The sequence below is a fragment of the Rattus norvegicus genome, chromosome X, assembly GCF_021556685.1.
Source record: "Rattus norvegicus strain SHRSP/BbbUtx chromosome X, alternate assembly SHRSP_T2T, whole genome shotgun sequence".
NCBI classification, from domain to species: Eukaryota; Metazoa; Chordata; class Mammalia; order Rodentia; family Muridae; genus Rattus; species Rattus norvegicus.
Window position 1 is genome coordinate 159,900,698 of NC_141554.1, and position 19,059 is coordinate 159,919,756.

Consider the following 19,059-nt stretch of genomic DNA (forward strand, 5'->3'; position numbering starts at 1 on the left):
CCCCATGAAGTAGGCCTTATGCAGGCATTCTGAGGCTTCTTGGCTATGACAGTTTAGAGCAGTAGTTCTTCACCTTCCAAATACAGTTCCTCAGGTTGTGGTGACCCCCACTCACCTATAAAGTTATTTTCATTGGTACTTCTAACTGTAATTTTGCTACTGGTATGAATAGTAATGCAAATCTCTCGAGTTTACCAATGGTCTTGGGTGACCTCAAGAAGTGAAAGGGTCCTTTGATCTCCAGAGGGTCACGGCCACTCTCAAAAGGTGCCATCTCCAGGTTGATCTCTCTAGTCCAGTGCAGGCACCGACAGTAATGGTACCCAGTCTCGTCTATCACCCTGCCACCACTGCGTCTCTCTTCCTCAATCTTACGTTCCTACACTCTCTGCAGTGACCCGTAAGACGACAGCTACTGTTCAGACCACTCTTCCCACTCCCTGTGAATGGAATTCTTCTCAAAGTTTCCCCGGTTCCACCACCCACCCTGAGTAAGATGGCCACAAGCCACTTCTTCTGGCTCATGAGTCACACAGCATTTTTAAAGGAGTGTTGGGTCTTAGGCTAGTGAAAGGTTCTTGAGTTCCCCAACCATTCCCCATTCAAACTCCTAGAGCAGGAGGAACCCTCTCGCACAGGCGATTACAAGCCTGAAGCTAGGATACATCAATGTGGTCCTTCTGAGAAATGAAAGATCTTGCTGGGGTTGGGGATTTAGGTCAGTGGTAGAGCGCTTGCCTCGCAAGTGCAAGACCCTGGGCTCAGTCACTGGCTCCAAAAAAGAAAAAAAAAGAAAAAAAAGAAAAAAGAAAAAGAAAGAAAGAAAGAGGGGAGGATGGGGAGGGGAACGCCCATAAAGAAGGGGAGGGGGAGGGGTTAGGGGGATGTTGGCCCAGAACCCGGGAAAGGGAATAACACTCGAAATGTAAATAAGAAATATTTAAGTTAATAAAAAAAAGAAATACTCAATAAAAAAAGAAAGAAAGAAAGAAAGGAAGGAAGAAAGAAAGAAAGGAAGGAAGAAAGAAAGAGAAAGAAAGAAAGATCGATCGAGATCTTGCTGCTGTTCCAGAAGACTCAAGTTCAGGTACCCTCACGTATTTTGAGCAGCTCAAGACCACTTGTTTAACTCAAGCTCCAGGGGAACTGAGCCCCTCCTCTGGCCTTCTTGGGTACCGACATACACTTGGTATATGCTCACCAAGACTCAACAAGTACACACACTTTAAAAAAAAAAAGTTAAAAAACCCCAAATGTACTCAACACAGAGTCTACGCATTCGTCTTAATAGATACAGCACGCAGGGCAAGGGTAAGAGAATGACTCTGGAGTTAGACAAACGCACACACATGCAGGTGGAAGGATCTGAGGAATATTAAACAACTCTCTGAGGAGCACCCTAGAAAATGGTCTTGGTAAACCACCCATCCAAAACCCTGGACCCACAAACGCTTACACAGACACAGGTTGATAGGATGCTTTAAACCAAAGGTAATGGCAGGTATCTTTCAACCCGTGTTGAAGACAGCACTGAAATGAGTCTGGGTGTCTTTGGGAACTGCCACAGCCCCAGCCTAGCACATTAGGATCTGGCTCTGCTGTGGGAATCCTGTTCACAGTTTAGCACATCCGAGCACAGAAACGCCTGAGTTCAGCAAGTCCCAGCAAGTCCCAACTGCAACGGAACTGGGTCTGTGTGACCTCATGTATAAATGAAAGCATGCACAGCAAAACGGGTCCCATCTTTATTCACTTCTTCCTAAAGTAAGGTGACATTCACTTTGGGGAAGTGACAGAGAACCAACCACAAAATCAAATGACATTTGCTTCCAAAATGTAACTGCCGCTGCTACCGGGCAGAATGTATCTCCCTTGCTGTCGTGGGCCTGGACGTCCCACACTTAAGTGTTGCTACTCACAGAACTGCTGGGGGTTCCGTTAATGGTTAACAGTGTCAACTGTAACAAATAAGGGTAAAGGGAAAGGAGCTGCATCCACTACTACTAACTTCTTCTCAGCGTGGCTAATGCTCCCTTCCCTGTGCATCCTACGTGTGAGCTTCAGATGGTTTCTTCAGAGCAGTCATGGAACAGGGACTGAAGGTATGTTTGAACAACGGATACGTCTTGCTCTTGCTGTTTGAAAAATGGAGATTTAGAGGATCTTCATTTCATCTCTGCTAACAGGAAGCCAGCCCGAGGCGCACAGTGTTAAAGACACATGACTTACCGTTTCCACGATAACTCTGTCCTGCACCTTGGCGATTTCCTTCTCCACTTTAGTTTGCTGACTGCCAATGAAGGTTTTGCGGTGTTGACTCAAGTCCTTGGCTTTCTGAAACAAGCAACAACAAAAGAAGGTACTTGATCCTGGAGCCCTGAACTGACTGACACCTCGCCTCATTTAATCTCAAAAGCACCGACATTGCATATCCAAATGATCCCTGTCATGAATCAAAGTAAGAACAGTGGCTACTTCCTGTGCACCTATATGAACTCTCCACAAAAAGTTGCAGTGCCACAGTTGAGCTCAGTACCACTGTGAGACGAGAACAGCCTAAGTCACTTATCTCAGGAAACCGATGGATGAGCAGGTAAACGCCACCCAGAGCAGACATGGAAAGAGGCACAGGAACGTGCTGGAGACCCCCCAAGGTTTCCAGGGGTTAGGAACCATTCGTTCGCTGTGTCCACGGAATGTAATTTTCACAGAGAAGACACAGCATGCAATCACATGCCCTTTTAAGCTAGGAAAAGCTGAAGTGAGCACTCGATCCCCTCTGATCATCTCTCAAAGAACATGTACAGAGGATGTACGTGGAGGATACACAGGAGAAAGAACCATGTCACCTTCTGTCCACCAACCAAAAAATGCCTGTCCAGTCTCTGCCCTATTCCCAGGGCCCAGAGGACCTTAAGGGCATAGGGCGTGGGGTTGGGGATTTAGCTCAATGGTAGAGCGCTTGCCTAGCAAGCGCAAGACCCTGGGTTCGGTCCCCAGCTCTGAAAAAAAGAAAAAAGAAAAAAAAGGGGGGCATAGGGCGTGGACACTAGCTGAAAATGGGTGAGGAAGGAGAGCCTGCTGGACACGTGACTGAGGAGGACTGACAGGGCGACTTTGAGTGGTGAAATCATAGGATTTCCATAGGGAAGACAAGGCACAGGGAACTACCTGGGCCAAGAGCAGACTCAAAGCATGCACAGGGAACAGGAGTCACTTCAGGGGAAGCTGGAGAATGGGGAGGAGGAGGGAAGACAGGACAGAAGCAGCCAGTGGAGCTTTTGGAGGAAGGGTGTTTGCAGAGGACACAGGAAAGAGGGAGAATTAAGAAGGAAGGCCACTGGGAAATATGGAAGGGGTTTCAGGGCCCTGTTTCAGTAGGACAACTAACTCCTCAGAGCTGAGGTCTAGGGAAGTACAGAAGCCTGAGAGAAGCAGCAGAGGGCGATCAGGAGACCAAAGCTCCAGTCAGCAACTCCCATGCTAGCACACTCTCCCACTAAAGGTAAAGGTCATCAGTTTCCTGGGTTAAACAAAACCAAGCCTTTTTCTGACATGTGGGGCAAACATTCCAACGAGAATGGGATCACCAGTTTCAAAGCTAATTACTTTCCCCACAGATTGAGAAAGGGTCATTCTCCCTCCTGCTTTTATAGACACGTGGTGTGACATAAGGATGTGTTCTGTTCTCGAGTGCAATCTACCAGACCTTCAAAAATGTGTCACACATATCTTTGGCGTTTTCAAGCTTGGTTTCATGATCCGCTATAGCCGTCTGTAAAATCTTCATTTGCTTCTGAGTTAAAAACTAAAAAAAGAGGAAATCAATGATAAAGTGTCATACAATTGAGCATCCAACCCAGCTGCTTTCAGCAACTGCTTCCCGGGGTGTTTTGTGGGGTCTACCATTCATGATCAAGGTTGAAGACATGACCTTCGGTACCAAAAACAACCTGACAGGTGTCTGGCCGGTCACAGAGTGACACATTCTGTCACATCCGGGCAAAATTCACATGAACTAACTCCTCATTTTGAAATTAACATGAGATACATCTAATCTGTAGAACTCCCACCTCACCAAAATTAAGGACAAAACGTTCTACTGTGGCCCAGTTTTCATAACGTATTGGGATTCTTTGGTCAAACTCGATGGGCACAAAGATTGGCTTCCAAGCGAACCCATCTTTCCAAAAAGGTTTTTCACTAAACCTTCCTCACCTGTCAGTGACTCCCCACATGGTGACACCCCAAGAACTACATTATCAGCAAGATAAGAATGACAGAGAAGAAGAATAACCACCGTTATCCGCTCCTGTTTTCAAGCAATTGCACATCAAGAAAAAAAATTCAGAAGATGGAACCATTTACTTCTAGGAAACTAAGGCAGGAAAGTTAATGATTTTCCTGAGTTTTCTAAATGAGCAGCCCTCAGGACTTTGGCTATATCCCTGGGAGAATCGGTGGGTTCTAGAGAATATGTTCTTCACTGCCAGACTGGAATCAATCTCCATCTCCATCTCCCTCAGTACACCAGCCTCCGCTTCCCCACCTCTGGAAGTCAGAATCTCCAGAAGGCAGCTCCATCCTCCAGCAGGAAGAAAGAACCCCAGAGGCACCACAGACTCCAGTACCTGTCCCCAAAACCCCATTCTCACCTCCAGGGAAAAGGTGACTCAGTCACCATCACAGGTCCATCACTGCATGGCAACCTTTTCCCTCTTCTCCTCTGGGGACAGGGCTGGGCTGAACTCCAACCACTGACACCCAAGTCTCCATCTGCCCTGCCACAGCCACAGCCACAGCCACAGCCACAGCCACAGCCACAGCCACAGCCACAGCCACATGGGTCCTCTGCATCCCTGATCCCTATGTCAGAAGGCTACTTGGGGCCCTCCCACTGTTTGGCATCTGCACCTTGGGGATCCTGAAGGCTCCCCGCTCAGGACACAATCCCATACCTTCCCCGGCACTCTGCAGACGCTACCTGCTCATCCCCAGATGTCCCCACCAACCTGGCTCCTCACCCATCATCACCCTCCTTGTCATCTCTCCACAGGGAAAAGAAACGAGTCAGGGAGGAAGGCCCATCTCTCCTCACCACACCCACCACCCTCCTTGTCTCCCTGAGCTCATGTCCTGTCCCTTCCCTCCAGACCTGCTGCACGAAACCCTGCCACCAGGGAACCTGCCACAGCAGAGGATGTGTTCCAAGCTGAGAGCACCACTCACGCTGAGGTGTTCTTCTTCATCCTTTGTTCTGTCCACCTCATCCAGCCACTTCTGGTGCAGGGACCCAAACGTTTCACAGTATATGGACTTAAGCTCCTCCCTGTAAAACACAGTACTGATTACAGAGCATGGTCACACAGGGTGCGGGCAAGCCAATGACACACACTCATCATTGGGAAACAGGAGCTCGGAGCAAAAGAGAAAGGGGGAGTAAATTACACTGACTCATGAGAGGTGAAATGTTGACACTCATTCCATAAGAATTTTGTCTTAAGCTTCTACCAGAGACATCATTTCACATGTCTTCCCTCTCAAACAGTGAGGGTGTATTAGCGTATGCTCTCCCAAGGTGGCAATTCTGGCTTAAAATGAGACTCATCTTCCCTTCCCCTTATGGAGTAACCTATACATTCTGAGAGGCTAAGTCCATGTCCTGAAGGCAACGTACCCTATGGGGTTTACAGACAGACAGAGCACACAGAACCCTTTCCCCACGTGGGGCTTACAAAAGAGAGCTCTGGTGATATCTCCTAATAGGGACAGTTTTGTGGACCACAGAGGACTGGCCCTCCTTACTAGAAGTGACCTGTACTGTTATCTGATAGGGGAGGAAAGGCAGTCTTGCCAGTCTTGAGCCTAACACAGCTCAGTTCCATAAAAGAGGGGTTCTCATTGGTTATGAAAAGGACCAGGTCATAGAGAAAAAGGCTGTGCTCTGGAAAACCCATCAGCTATCTGACTCTGGGCACCATCGAGATGGCAGACAGGATGACTTGGCTAGAGTAAAAGCTATACAGATCTCCTTTACCCGTGGTCACAATGTTACCTTGAGTTTTGCTGAGCTTTCAAAATACCCTGGAGGTTTTCATTCAGGCTTCTGAAAGAGGCATTTACATCCTTTTCAAACTGCTTCCTCTTTTCCCTAAGTAACCTGTTAACATCACCTATGCAAGAAGAGAAACGGCACTACCTCACATCACATATCCAGAGGAAGAAGTGCTTTTTCTTCCCAGAGACACCACCTACAGGATAATATGAAAACCTATGCATCTGTTGTCAGGTCTTGCTTTGCTTTTAAAGACGGGGCCTCTTGCAGCCTAGGCTGGCCTCAAACTTGGTATGTAACTGAGGCCATCCTCAAGTTCCTGATCCTGTCTCTACTTCTTAGGTGCTAGGAATACAGGCATGGGGCATCGAGCTCGACTAAAGAATGCCACTTGACAATCAATTTTCTGGACACTTCAAAACCCAAGCAGTTCTTCTGCACCAGAAAGAGCAGCGCTGTCAGACTTCCTTGCTTGTATGAACTGACTCTACATTGCTGGCTAAGAATTGATGATGGCTCTCTAGTAAAGTTGCCTTGGTCCACCGACACAAGTGAATAAAACCTGTCTTGGTTGGAGGGACACGTGGCACACCGACTTTTGTTACCTTGGACGACAGAAAACAAGCTAGTGTGGCATGCAGGAAGTGCACAAGCTATCTCGTTTTTCTGCCTGGTGCTGCCTTGGGAGGTCCCTACCAGGCTCGTAAATGTCTACAGACTAAAGGCGATTTTTACAAGCTCTCCTTTGGCACGGGTTTGTGGAGGAGAGCAACTTTGGAAAGCCAGAAAACTGATTTAATTCAGAACCTGACCAACAGCTGTTGAAATCTCACGTACCACTCCTGCAGCAAGTTAAAGAGCAGAGACTTATCTGCTCACCCATCACCTCTGATGACACTCTTCAGTGATGCAGGAAGCAGGAAGCAGGAAGCTCGAAGCTCTCCCAACAGCTTGGGTAACAGCTACAACATTTCCCCTGCTTACGGCAGCATCTTAAAAGTTAAGGTAAAGGTAACCCCTGAAGGCCAAAGGACAACTTCTTCTTCAGAAACATCCTGTGAGTCACTGAACTGTTCCAGAGTTCTGTTGTCTCTCAGCGACCACATTCTCAACCTGCATAAGTCGGAGGGTTGGAGAGAAACTTCTGGGACTACCAGACCTGCTCAAACCTACCTTTGAAATTCTGCATCCTCTTTGGAACAGGCTCCCTGTGGGAAAAATAACACAGAATCCTTAATTGAGGACAAACATCCGAAGTTTGCATCGAAGGAAAAGGAGAGGCTTGGTGTTTTGTGGAGGCTAAAGCTTATGTGGGATAAAGTCGGATTTTCCTCTCTTTGGGTCATTAATTTTATTCCTTTGTCCTTGTTTTCTTACCGAACCAAAGAGTCCTTTGCAGATACATATGGGTACCTGGCTAAGGGTCACTTCCTGGAGCACAAGTGACTGAAAGCCTACTGTATCCCCAGGAATCCCACCCAAAGCTGGGTTTGGGCGGCTCACAAAAACCACAACCCAGGTGTTCCCTGCCCAACTGCAGGCAGCTGCACAGAAGTTATCTCTTCTCCTCAAGAGGTGATTTTGTGCCTGCTGTGTTCCGGCAGCATAGCGGATTTTATACTAAATGGTTCCCAGAATCCGTTCAAGGGGAAGCAGAGGGTATCATAAAGGTGCGTACCCCCCCCCCCCCGTGTGTCCAGCACTCCAGCCACATTCACTCTCCTCCTTCCTCGAGACCCTCCTGCTAGTCCTCCTCCATCACCCAGACAGTATCTCTTCAACTTTCATGCCAGGTATCATGTGCAACCTCCAGATTCTACCTCTCACCACCTCCCCTTGAGCCCTGCTAACCTTCCCCTCAACTGGGTATTGCCTGCCTCTTCCCAGTCTCCCCTCTGAGTTCGGGTCATATCATTTTCTGGACGTATTTGTAATCCAGGAACCCCAGAGGAGAGAAAACATGTGGCAGTAGTCTCTTTGAGGCTGGCCTATTTCACTTAGCACCACGTCCCCACTTAGACCCATTTTCCGGCACAGGGAACCTTTTGCTTTGTATACCTGCACACAACCACACTGAAACTACCTCATGGGGAAGGCTAGCCCTTTAAGACATCACCTGGCCTCTTTCAAGTCTGATCCTGAGGAAAGGCTGCCCATCTCACTGGTACCAACAGCTGGACTGTCTGCTGCGTTGAGAAGGAAGGAAAAACCGTTGCAAATGAAGCATGCTGTTCTCATCATCCTGCATGGGAAACAGCTCCACTCTCTAGTTGGTTGAGCCCATGTCCAAAACATGGGTTTGGAAGCAGTCTTCCCGGAACTCATGCCCCTCACCCACCCCAGCCCCACAGGTGAAACTCAGCTTGTCCCGAGTCTAGGGACAGCAGATACATGTGTGTACACGCCTTACGAGAAAATTCCCTGTGACCCCCGGGCTTCTTCAGAGGCATGCTGGCCAAGACCAGTGTCTCTGGGAGCCTTGTATCTATGCCATGGGCTGAGAATGTCCGGTGAGGACCAAACCCCAGAGCATGCTTGAGAATCCGAGGTCAGAGTCTGAATCTCAATCGCCCTGCCCTCTGTGCTCCGCACTCCCACCACCGCAGCCTGCCCAGCCGCAATACCATGGAATGGCCTGATTAGCAACAGACTGCCCCCATGTTCCATGTGCCAAGTAGTAGAGCATCCCCAAGGTTGGACCCAGACCCCTAAGCCCTGTATCGGTTATTACCAGGATTGGCTGCAACTGGATTCCTCGAGTCATCTGATGGGAGGGTCTTATCTACCCTCGGGCGCTTGGCACTTTTCTTCATGGCCTTCTGCTCCTTGCTTGACATGGCTGGAGCCTTCCTGGGTCAGATGGGATTCCTGAAATGTTGGTATGCACAGACAGCATAAAGATGCTGAATTTCATGACGCTCAATGAAAACAGGGACCAGGGCTCCAGAGGCTGTGGCCATGTGTGCTGGCACTTGTGCTGGAGCAAAGAGGAGGTGGAAGGGTGACATCAATATCCCGCAAGGTCTAATCACATCCTCTCCCATTTTTTTTCCCCTGGCTGAATGCAGAGCTCTCTACAACCCAGAAGCTCTTTCTCCTGGTTTCCTGTCACCAGGGTAAGACAAGCTGGGCTAGACCCCAAGCCAAGTGATCCAATATTGCTGTCTAGTCACAAACACCAATCTTCCAATGGCCAATGAGGTCACTGGAGCCGTGCCCTGGCAAGCAATGGTCGAGGGTCAGGTGACATTCCTTTTTTTTTTTTTCCCCTGGAGCTGGGGACCGAACCCAGGGCCTTGCGCTCCCTAGGCAAGCGCTCTACCACTGAGCTAAATCCCCAACCCCCTTCAGGTGACATTCCTACCCACTCTCAGTCTAGATGCTTCGGAAGAACGACAGAAACCCAGGCCTCCAGGAAGAGACCCAGAGGATACACTGGAGGCAAATGCAGAGCTTCCCCAGTATACTCATCCAAGATGACACACAGCCTGTGGAGGGCATGAAGTCTCTGTGCTCACAGACAAGGACTACAGAAACCAGGGATGTGAAGGCTGCAGGCAGGCTCGTGTCATCAACAGAAGAAATGTATATGCCTCTTTTCCACCCAGAACGCTGGATAGTGGATGTTGTTAACAGCCTGGTGGTCACTGCCACCTGTGGTGGGTCAGGTCACACCTGAACACCCTGAATTTTAAGTTTATCTCAGACTCCCCCCTCCCCCCTCCCCCCTCCCGCAGAGCTGCATCATTAGTTTCCTTTGTCAGTCAGTAAAACCCTGTGAGACATGGGGCACTGTTTCACCAGACAAAATCTGGGAAGGTTGAGCAGATACAGAAACCCTGGTAAATTCTCGTACAGGAGAATGGGAGGGCTTTTCATCTACTACTCGTACCCGGTTCCTGTCCTGGAACATGTGACCGTGACCCTCCCCACCCCACCCCCAAGTATCTTGACCACTAGTCCCATAGCACAGAACACCTGAGTTCTCCATGCTAATGAGGTATCTAGATGGACTGGCCCCTTCACCAACATTCCTTTCTGCAAAACGTATTCAATCTCTGGTCCACCCTGAGTGAATCACCTGAACCCATTTTCCACGATGAATAAGCAACAAACAGTTTGGACAAGCAAACTGATTGTCTCATCAAGGAACCGCTGTGAGGGGAAGTCCTTTTTTTCTTCTTCCCCCCCCCCCCCCCCGGAGCTGGGGATCGAACTCGGGGCCTTGCACTTGCTAGGCAAGCGCCCTACCACTGAGCTAAATCCCCAACCCCTGTGAGGGGAAGTCTTAGTCATGCCCAGCCCCTGCCTTCTAAGTCTCCTGCAAAAGGCCCCTCTGACCTTTGGACAAGAACACTCGCCCCTGAGCTAAGCCAGAGTTGCCCCTCCCCCTGTCCCTGTCCCTGGGCTCAAAACTGGCTTGTGCAGCCCCCCCCCCTTTCCAAACTCTACCTTATTTATTCCCAGTGGGGACTAGAAGACTGGGAGTTGGGGAATCCCTCTCTCATGAGGTTCAGCCTTCCCCTCCCCCCAGTCTTTCTCACCCGGGCTGGGGCCCCCATCTTAGGCTACATTCCCAGACCTTTGCCTCTCCTTGAGTCTGCCTGAGCAGCGTTCACACACCCCAGCTGCGAGGTGGAATGCAGACCCCCAGAACCCTCCCTCCCTTAGGGAAGGGATGTCAAAACGTGCTTTATGGCCTAGTGACCTCCACACTATCTGTAGGACTGAAACCACACCAGATCCTAGGCCCCCAAGTTGCAGAATGCATCCTCAAGGTAGGTGTCACCTATACTTTGCTTTCCGTGTAGTTAGGCTCCAATTAGTCCAATTGGGCTTCCATGTAGTCATTCTCCACACGGAACTGAGATTAACTCTTTCTACGGAACTTTTCCTTCCCACAATTGCATGGTACTTAAATATGTCTAAAATAAACTTCCCAGGGGTGAGAGTCTAGTAGCTCGAACCAACACAGGCTAACTAAGACATACTGGATCGGATTTCCTTCTTGTCCCTTGCAGTTCATTTCCATGCCTACAGTAGAGCCTGGAGGGACCCTTATAATGGTTCACACTTTTCGGTGGTAAGCTGCAGCCCCCCAGGACCCTTCTGTTTGCACCTGCACCTCACCTCCTGGGCCCAGCTTGGATGTACCATGCCTGAGCCTGATCTCACCCTCCACACTCTGACAGTTTCCACAACAATGGACTTCAAGGAGGCCTCCTCTAGTAACCAGTCACCCACCAGACGGTCCTAATCAAACACCCCCCTCCCGCCAGAAACCTCTTTCACTTTAGAGGACTCTAACGCCTACCCATGCCTGCCTCCAGAATCCTGCTCTCTGATTGTGTGGAACAGCACCTGTGCAGGAGAACGGCCCCAGCATGTGGACCCAGCTGGCACAAGTACATCAGAGAGGCCCATGGCATGCGTGGTATGTGATATGGGCAAGGAACGAGTGCCCAGCAGGTGAACATGAATCGGTCTGGCCGTGTATGAGGCCCCTCGGCGAATTCACGTAGTTGTGGCTAGCCCAACAGGCACACTGTGATAGCCTGTGGTGAGCGCCGAGCACTCATCTTTGGTCCAGGCAGACCGTGCAGAGAGGAATGGGTGGCCTGGGAGCACCATACAGACACACAAGGTAACACTTTGGAGGTCCTCACGCAAGGGATAGATCCAAGAGTCAACACATGCCTGGCTTGGGCCCTGCAGCAGCCATGTGTGGAAGGGCCCGACGGACATCTCAAATATTGACAGACATCCCCATCATAATAGGGCCCAAGGCTGAGCCTCAGTGTATGCAGAGGTCCAGCACTGACCAAAGCGTACACACGGATCAATGGGGATCTTCCGTGTCCCCCCTCCCTCAACACCCATCCCTCACTCTGTTCCTCACACACCTTCAAGGACCAGCAGCAGAGGTCAGGATTCTTTCTAGTCCCTGGCAGAAGTATGCTTTTCAGAAATCACTTCAACCAGGGAACTGACACCTCGAGGTCGTGCTCCATGCCACAGCCAAGCACCGTGGCGCATGGCTGACTCTCTTTGTGGAACCATCAGAGCAGGGACCCACTTGGATTGGGACCCACTTGGATTAGGTGACAGCCTTCTTCCCCTCAGAGGCTTACCTGACCTAGCTAGGTCCCATTTCCCTGAATGGGATGACTTCTGATTCTGTGCAACAGCATGAAGGGATGTATGAGCCTGGTCCAAGGTGCTAGAGGGTGAGACCCATCTGGCAATCAAGCATGTGTGATTTGGGCTTGCAGCTCTACATGACTAAACTGTGGGACTGCAGTAGCAAGGGCTGGAAGGGACTGGAACTATGCCCCTTACCGTGTGCCCTTTTAAATGGACCTGCCTTTCATGGCCTCCACCTGACCACATGTCAGGAGTCAGCTCAGAGTAGAAAAAGGACTCATGGGAAAGCCCCCCACCCCTTTCTCTCTCCACACCACATGCTGTCCTGGCCCACCTCTCTAAGGCCCTGCAGTCCTGACAAAGCTTTCCCAGACCACCCAACTGGGCCTCCTTGCAGTCACAGTCAGAAGTGAAGCTCTGGCTGCTTCGGGCTACCTTGGGTCCCAATACCTCTTCAGAAACTTAGGTGGACAGGATTCACGATGATGCCCCGATACCGTCCTTTCCCAAGAAAGGGGCGGGGGGTCGTGCCTACCTAGGCTTCCCACAAAATAAGCATCTCTGCATCTGGAAAAGCAAGCATGACAACTGAGGGTGTGGAGGACCTGGAGTGGGGCAGGCTGAAAGGGAGGGGAGGGGAGGGGTGGGGCAGGATGTTGAGCTTGCACACTTGTGGGCCTAAAGCAGCTTAAACAGCACTGGTGAACAGGAAACAGTGGCCCTGACAAACCTTTCCAGACTGAACTCTGGGGCCTTTTCAAGTTCCATAAGGAATTCGAGAAGTCACCTCCTGCACTACTGTAGTTAACAAGGTACCCCAGTCACTCAGCAAGGGAAACATGTTTCACAGCAATTCCACAAAATCCCTCTTCCCGTGGAGGGTAGTACAAGCTACTGAGACATCACTTCCGGAAGTATACTACTATGGGGCCTGATACCTAGTAACTGAGCAAGGGAAATAAACACACCTAAAATCCCCCCCAGGGGTTGGGGATTTGGCTCAGTGGCAGAGCGCTTGCCTAGGAAGCGCAAGGCCCTGGGTTCGGTCCCCAGCTCCGGAAAAAAAGAACCAAAAAAAAAAAAAAATCCCCCCAAACCCCTGTTGCCCTTGTTATCTTGTAGCCAGTGAGACATCACATCCAAAATTGTACTACTGTGTGACCCGATGTCTAGAAACTCACCTAGGGAAATACACCTTCTAACAATCCCCCCAAACCTCTCTTGCTCTCCAGGGTAGTCACAGCTAGTGAGAAGTCGCTTGAAGACATGTACTACCGTGGGTCCCGCTATCTTGTCACTCAGCAAGGAAAATAAGCGCCCCCCCCCCCGTCCCCAGCTGCCCTCCAGGGTGGTCACCGCTTGTGAGGCGTCATGTTCCGAAATGCATTGCCACGTGTCTCGGGATGCACAGGCACTGAGCAAGGAAAACAGCCCCAAAGCCGTGCCCAAAATGTGCTCTTAGCCTGGACGGTGGCAAAAGCTTAATAAGGAGACATCCTTTCTGGGAGTGTTCTAGCACAGGACTCAGGAACCCTTGTCTCCCAGCTAGGAAAAACCTCCTCACAGCAGTCTCCCTTAAGGGTGTCACAGCCAGTGAGAAGTCAGCTGCAGCAGTATACCGCTGAGGGTGCCCGATATCTCACCACCCTAGGGACGGACATTCACCCCCTACAATCCCGCCAACCCACTCTGATCCTCTGCAGTGTGCAGGGCTATTGGCCGTCACTTCTCCCAGCTGGGTAAATGCATCTCCTACAATACTCCAAAACCCACTTACACTCGAGAGTGGAAACGACTTTCCGACATCACTTACTCAAGCGTTTAACCTTGAGTTTCAGGGAACCTTGTAGCCCAGCTAGGGTATCACTCCTCCCACAGTTCCCCCGAACTCCTCGTACCGTCGAACCTTCGAGAGTGGGAACGACTGTTGGACACCACTTCCGGGAGGGTGAAACTGGGGTCTCGCGATATCTTGTAGCCCAGCTGGGGAATTACACCTCGCACACTCCCCACAAACCCCTCTTACCCTCGAAGGGGTGGTCGCAGTACTTTGCCACCCCTTAAGGAAGGCTTTTGCACTGGGTCTTGTGATCCCTTTTCGCTCTACTACAGAGATACACCTCGTACAATCCCCAACCCCTCTTACCCTCGAGAGAAGGCTAAACTATCAGAAGTCAACTCCGGAAGGGTTTTACCTCGGCCCTTGTGAAACCCTGTCGCTGGATATACACTTACACCTGCCACAGTCCCCCCAACCCCACCTACCCTGGAGAGTGGGCACGGCTTTTGAACGTCACTTCCGACGGGTTTTACCTTGGGTCTCGCGATACCTGGTGGCTCAGCTATCGAAATGCACCTCCTAAGAGCCCACAAACCCCACTCACCCTCGAGGGTGGGCAGTGTCATTGGAGATCACTTCCGGAAGGGTTCCAGCTGGGGTCTCGCGATATCTTGTTCCTCAGCTAGGGAATTACACCTCCCACAGAATCCCCAACGCCCCCACCCCCACCCCAAGCCTCCAGAGTGTACTGGGTGAGGGGGCCGATGCTTCCCGGAGGGTATTGCCTTATGTCTCAGGGTGCCTTGTCGCTCAGCTAGGGGATTTACACCTCCTACAATCCCACCAAGCCCATCTTTCCCTCGGGGGAGGCCACAGCTAGTGCGAAGTCACTTCCGGAAGTGCTGGGCCACGATGGAAAATGTGTGCACATGCATGAGATTTGCCAATCTGGTCCCAGGCAGAGGCCACCTGGCAGTCACTCATGTGGGACTTGGGGCCGGGGGCTGGGCGTGTGTCAATAAAACCATCGCCGTGTTGAGGTTTTCAAGGGACCTGAAGAACCCACGCCGCTTTCAAAGAGCCCTAGTAGACACCCAGCCTCAGAGAACTTCTGCAGTACCCAGACACCCTAGAAAGATCCACGCAGAAGGTCCCACGTCGTTCCCCAAGCAAACCTCCTGCCCGGTTCACTCCTCCCAGTCCCTGCGACCCTCGCAAGATGTCGTCAGACGGTCCTCTGGGGTCTAGGTCACTCGGTGTGGAATTCGAGCACCAGACATCACCTCAGGGAGGCTACCCCGGTTCCTAATATCTGGTCACTCACCTAGAAGAACACACCTCACCACGGTTGCCCTGCTTCGCCTGGAGGGTGGTCAACGTTGGTTGGCCCTCACTTCTAGAGAGTATTCGACCTTTGCGGAGAAGCATGGGTGCGAATGAGTGCTCCTGCCCAGTCCTTGTATTTAGATAAGCTTGTTGGGGGTTCAGGAATGGCCAGACGAACCATGTGAACACTGATCTCATTTAAGTAAGAACAGTTTATGGAACACACAGCCCGATGCTGGTCAGACCAGGAACATAACTCAGAATTATCTGAACTATGACAACGGATATATTTTTTCCCCGTCAGCTTATAAAGGAAAAGAAAATCTGCAAAACCCACGACGAGTTCATACGCAAGTGTAGGAAGTGCTGCCTGGTGGTCAGCTCTGACTCGAGATATTTTAAACACAACGACTCATGTTGACCTTTGATTTGGTGGGTCTTACGTAAAGCGTCCTGGAATTTCTTAAGATTAGCAGACCTCATACAGAACATTCGGAACATACAGAACAAATCAGGCTGTGTGGCCAGCATGTCCTTGCTCTGAGGCAAGTCACTTCTCCGTGTCAGTGACTGGCAGGCACGTTAAAGCAACAATATGAAGATAGCTGGTACTCATGGAACAAGAGGGGTACAGCTACTCTGCGTGTGGGGGATGAGACCATAACAGGCCCACCAGCAGCCCTGCGTTTGTAAACAGGAAACGGTGCCCTTGAGGCCTGGCAGGACCCGAAACACCCATAGACCTGTTTTGAGTAGGCCCAACTGTGGAAGTGTGGACCTGGATGACTGTCTGCTGTGCCCAAGGACGTCTTCAGACAGGGCCACGTGGAAGATCCCTAGTCCTTCTACAAGCACACGTGCTGTCCTGCCCACCCTTCTCAGTCCCTGCTTCTTCATATCAAAGCTTTCCCACACCACCCTTCCCCTCCTCCTCCACTCCACTGTGGAATTCAGGCTCCCGCTGGACCTTTGCCTCAGGACTCTCCTGGGTCTCAGTACCTAATTGCTCACCTACTGGGACACACATAGCCCACCACAATCCCTGAGACCCCGTTTCTCCTCCTGGGAGGTCCCAGGTCTTCCTCATATCCTCTTGCCCTGTGGAAAACCATGTCTGCCCTGTGTGAGCCTGGCCAATGATGCTGCATCTCGCACCCCTCTGCCATAGCCAGCACGCCCCGTAAATGCGCAAGATTGACTTGAGTTTCGGCTGTCCGTGCAGAAACTGGGATCGCACCTAGGAAGGGCCTAATGTGCCCGGAACACCTCCGCTGCCTGTTTTTCAGTCCCCCCTTAAAGTCTGACTTCACAGAACCTGTTTGTGTTCTGAGACCCCAGGCTTTGTGCACGCATGGATGCTGTGGTGGTGAAGCATGGACGACACAGGCCCACAGCCCTTTTGGGAGGACCAGGCCAGTAGGACCATGAAGTTTTCGTGCCAGACAGCAGGATGCGTGGACCTGTGCAGAATCGCGGGGGCACACAAAGGGCCCTGTGGAAGGGTCCCTTGTCTCTGCAGGGGCAGACGTGCTGTCCCTACACACACGCCCCTTACCAGTCCCTAGCACCTTGACAAAGCTCTCCAAGGATGGCCCTCTGGGCTTTGTCCACTCCAGGGTGGACTTGAGGCCCATGGCATCACCTCATTGGCCCTAATACCTTGTTGCTCAGCTATTCAGGCATCCTTTCAGGACAATCACCTGCGACCCTCCTTTCCCAGGGTTAGTGCTCACATGCAGATGCCGGCCTTTCCTAGGTGACTTCCCAGTTTGTGCATGCCCAACTGAAAGCTCCAAGCCATGCATGAGACTGGATGAAGTGACACCCACCAAACAATCACAGGACTGTAATTTGAGACTTGAAGATGATGTGCGTGCTGGACCGGTGTCTGTGGTCGTGCCTGCACACTGGGCCGCAGTGAGCCCCTCCTGTCTAACCATCGCTCGTGGCTGCTACTCCAGAGGACCCAGGTGTCCGTCCAGTGAGGACTGCAAAAGTACACAAGGGGCAGGGCCCCCTTCCTTTTCGCCTTCAAGAGCTTTGTCTGATCTAAAGGACAACTGAGACTCCTGGCTATCACTGTATTGTTCCCCTCCGGCTCTGACACTTCATGGTCCTACTGTCTTCCCCCAAGGGCTGGGGATCTATGTTGACCACGTTTCACCACCACATCATCTGTGCATGCATGAAGCATGGGGGCTCAGAACACGTGTTCCGTGGAGTCAGGCCTTGGGAGATGCAAGAAACATACAAGAGAGGCAGTTAAATCCAGCCAGCCTCCACCTGACTATTTAGGAAGGAGATTAAGAATTACTGTGAAGGCTCCGGTGCTGTGTGTGTTTGGGGTTTGGGGAATCTACGTGTCTATCAAGATGAGAAATGTTCCATCAGCCCAGCACGGGGTCAATCCACCCCTCCTAGGTAAGTGCCACTTCCCTGTACAGAGGCATTCAAGCCGATATAGGCATGACAAAGCTCAAGGCAGCCCAAATCGCAGTGGAAAAGTCCCGAATTAGCCCTCACGATGAAGAGATGAGCCGAGCATGCTACAAACACAGAGCAGAATACCTCAGAAGGAAATCACCGTCACTTTACAGGCATTGGAAGCATTTTCAGTGAAATCACTCTGACCAAAGTCACTCTGTGTAAGGATCTGTATATATGCCACGAGCAGAGTAGAAAAACCCTGAAGAGGTGTCTGTCCAAACTGGTGTCATCTATTCTGGTGACATCTCACTGGATGAAGGCATGGCTGCCTAGAGTGGCAGGCGTGTCTTGGGACAGCTTAGTGGAACACAATTTCCTCTGTGCCTGCGGAAGGGGGTGGGTGTGCATGTATGCTCGTGTGTGTGTGTGTGTGTGTGTGTGTGTCCATGTATGATTGTGTATGCTTGTGTGTGTGTGTGCGCGCGCGTGCGTGTGAGTGAGTGTGTGAGTGAGTGTGTGAGTGTGTGTGTGTGTGTGTGTGAGTGGTGTGTGTGTGAGTGTGTGTGTGTGTGTGTGTGTGTATACATACTCTTGCATACCTACACGTACGCTCCTGTGTATGTGTGCATGCCTTGTGGGTGGTGGTGGCGGTTTGAATGAGAAATCTTCTGCAGTCTGGGGCATTTGCATTCTTGCTTCCTAGTAGATGGTGCTACTTTGGGTAGGCTTGGGAGGTGTGGCACTGCTGGAGGAAATGTGTCACTGGGGGTGAGGGGGGTGCTTTGAGGTTTCCCAAGCCCCCTGCCATTTGAAGTTGACTCTCTCCGCTTCCTCCTTGAGATGCAGGATGGATTTTTTGATGCCGCTGCCACCTGAACTCCTGTGCTGTTTTCTATCCTGTGGAGGTCTATGGTCCTCCACGTTTCCTGCCGAGTGATCCGGAATGCTTATTTGCGTCAGGAGAAACAGACAAAGTGCCCGCCTTCCTAATTCTGGCAGGGGAAAGGGGAACAAAAGGCGGCCCTCTCAGAGGTGGGCCCTGCTCTCCTTATTTTAGAAGGCAGGAGGACGGAAACTGGGATCTCTTGTCTTGCCTCATCCCAGACCCTCTGTGGTCAAATCTAAGGCTGGGCACCCTGGAACGGCAGTATCACCTTTTGTACTGTTTGCACCCTTACTTACTTTCATGTGTGCAGCTGCAGGGGATGGTGGGAGAAGCAGGTGACAGGGATGTAAGTGAACAGTCAGCCTCCCGGGTGGGTGGATTAGTACTTCCTGATTTCCTCAGAGAACTGGCTACTAGGAGAGAATGTTTTCCCGATGACAC

General features: G+C 51.0%; 1 protein-coding gene across 8 annotated transcripts; it reads right to left on the reverse strand.

Moving 5' to 3' along the window:
- Nucleotides 1-1,730: 1,730 nt before the first annotated feature.
- Xlr5c (X-linked lymphocyte-regulated 5C) lies at nt 1,731-19,048 on the reverse strand. Of its 8 annotated transcripts, none has more exons than NM_001414853.1 (9): nt 18,915-19,048; nt 8,787-8,923; nt 8,172-8,241; nt 7,229-7,263; nt 6,056-6,173; nt 5,230-5,329; nt 3,710-3,808; nt 2,230-2,334; nt 1,731-2,135 (listed from the first exon to the last, which is right to left on the reverse strand). In NM_001414853.1, the coding sequence occupies exons 2-9, from the start codon at nt 8,890-8,892 to the stop codon at nt 2,061-2,063; spliced, it is 708 nt and encodes a 235-aa protein (NP_001401782.1). In that variant the 5' UTR covers nt 8,893-8,923; nt 18,915-19,048; the 3' UTR covers nt 1,731-2,060. The 8 variants fall into 8 exon arrangements, with proteins under 8 accessions (NP_001401782.1, XP_087454966.1, XP_087454967.1 ...); XM_087598840.1 differs by having other exon boundaries at nt 1,732-2,135; nt 8,172-8,238; nt 18,915-19,018; XM_087598841.1 differs by lacking the exon at nt 18,915-19,048 and adding an exon at nt 14,346-14,466 and having other exon boundaries at nt 1,732-2,135; nt 8,172-8,238.
- Nucleotides 19,049-19,059: the final 11 nt, after the last annotated feature.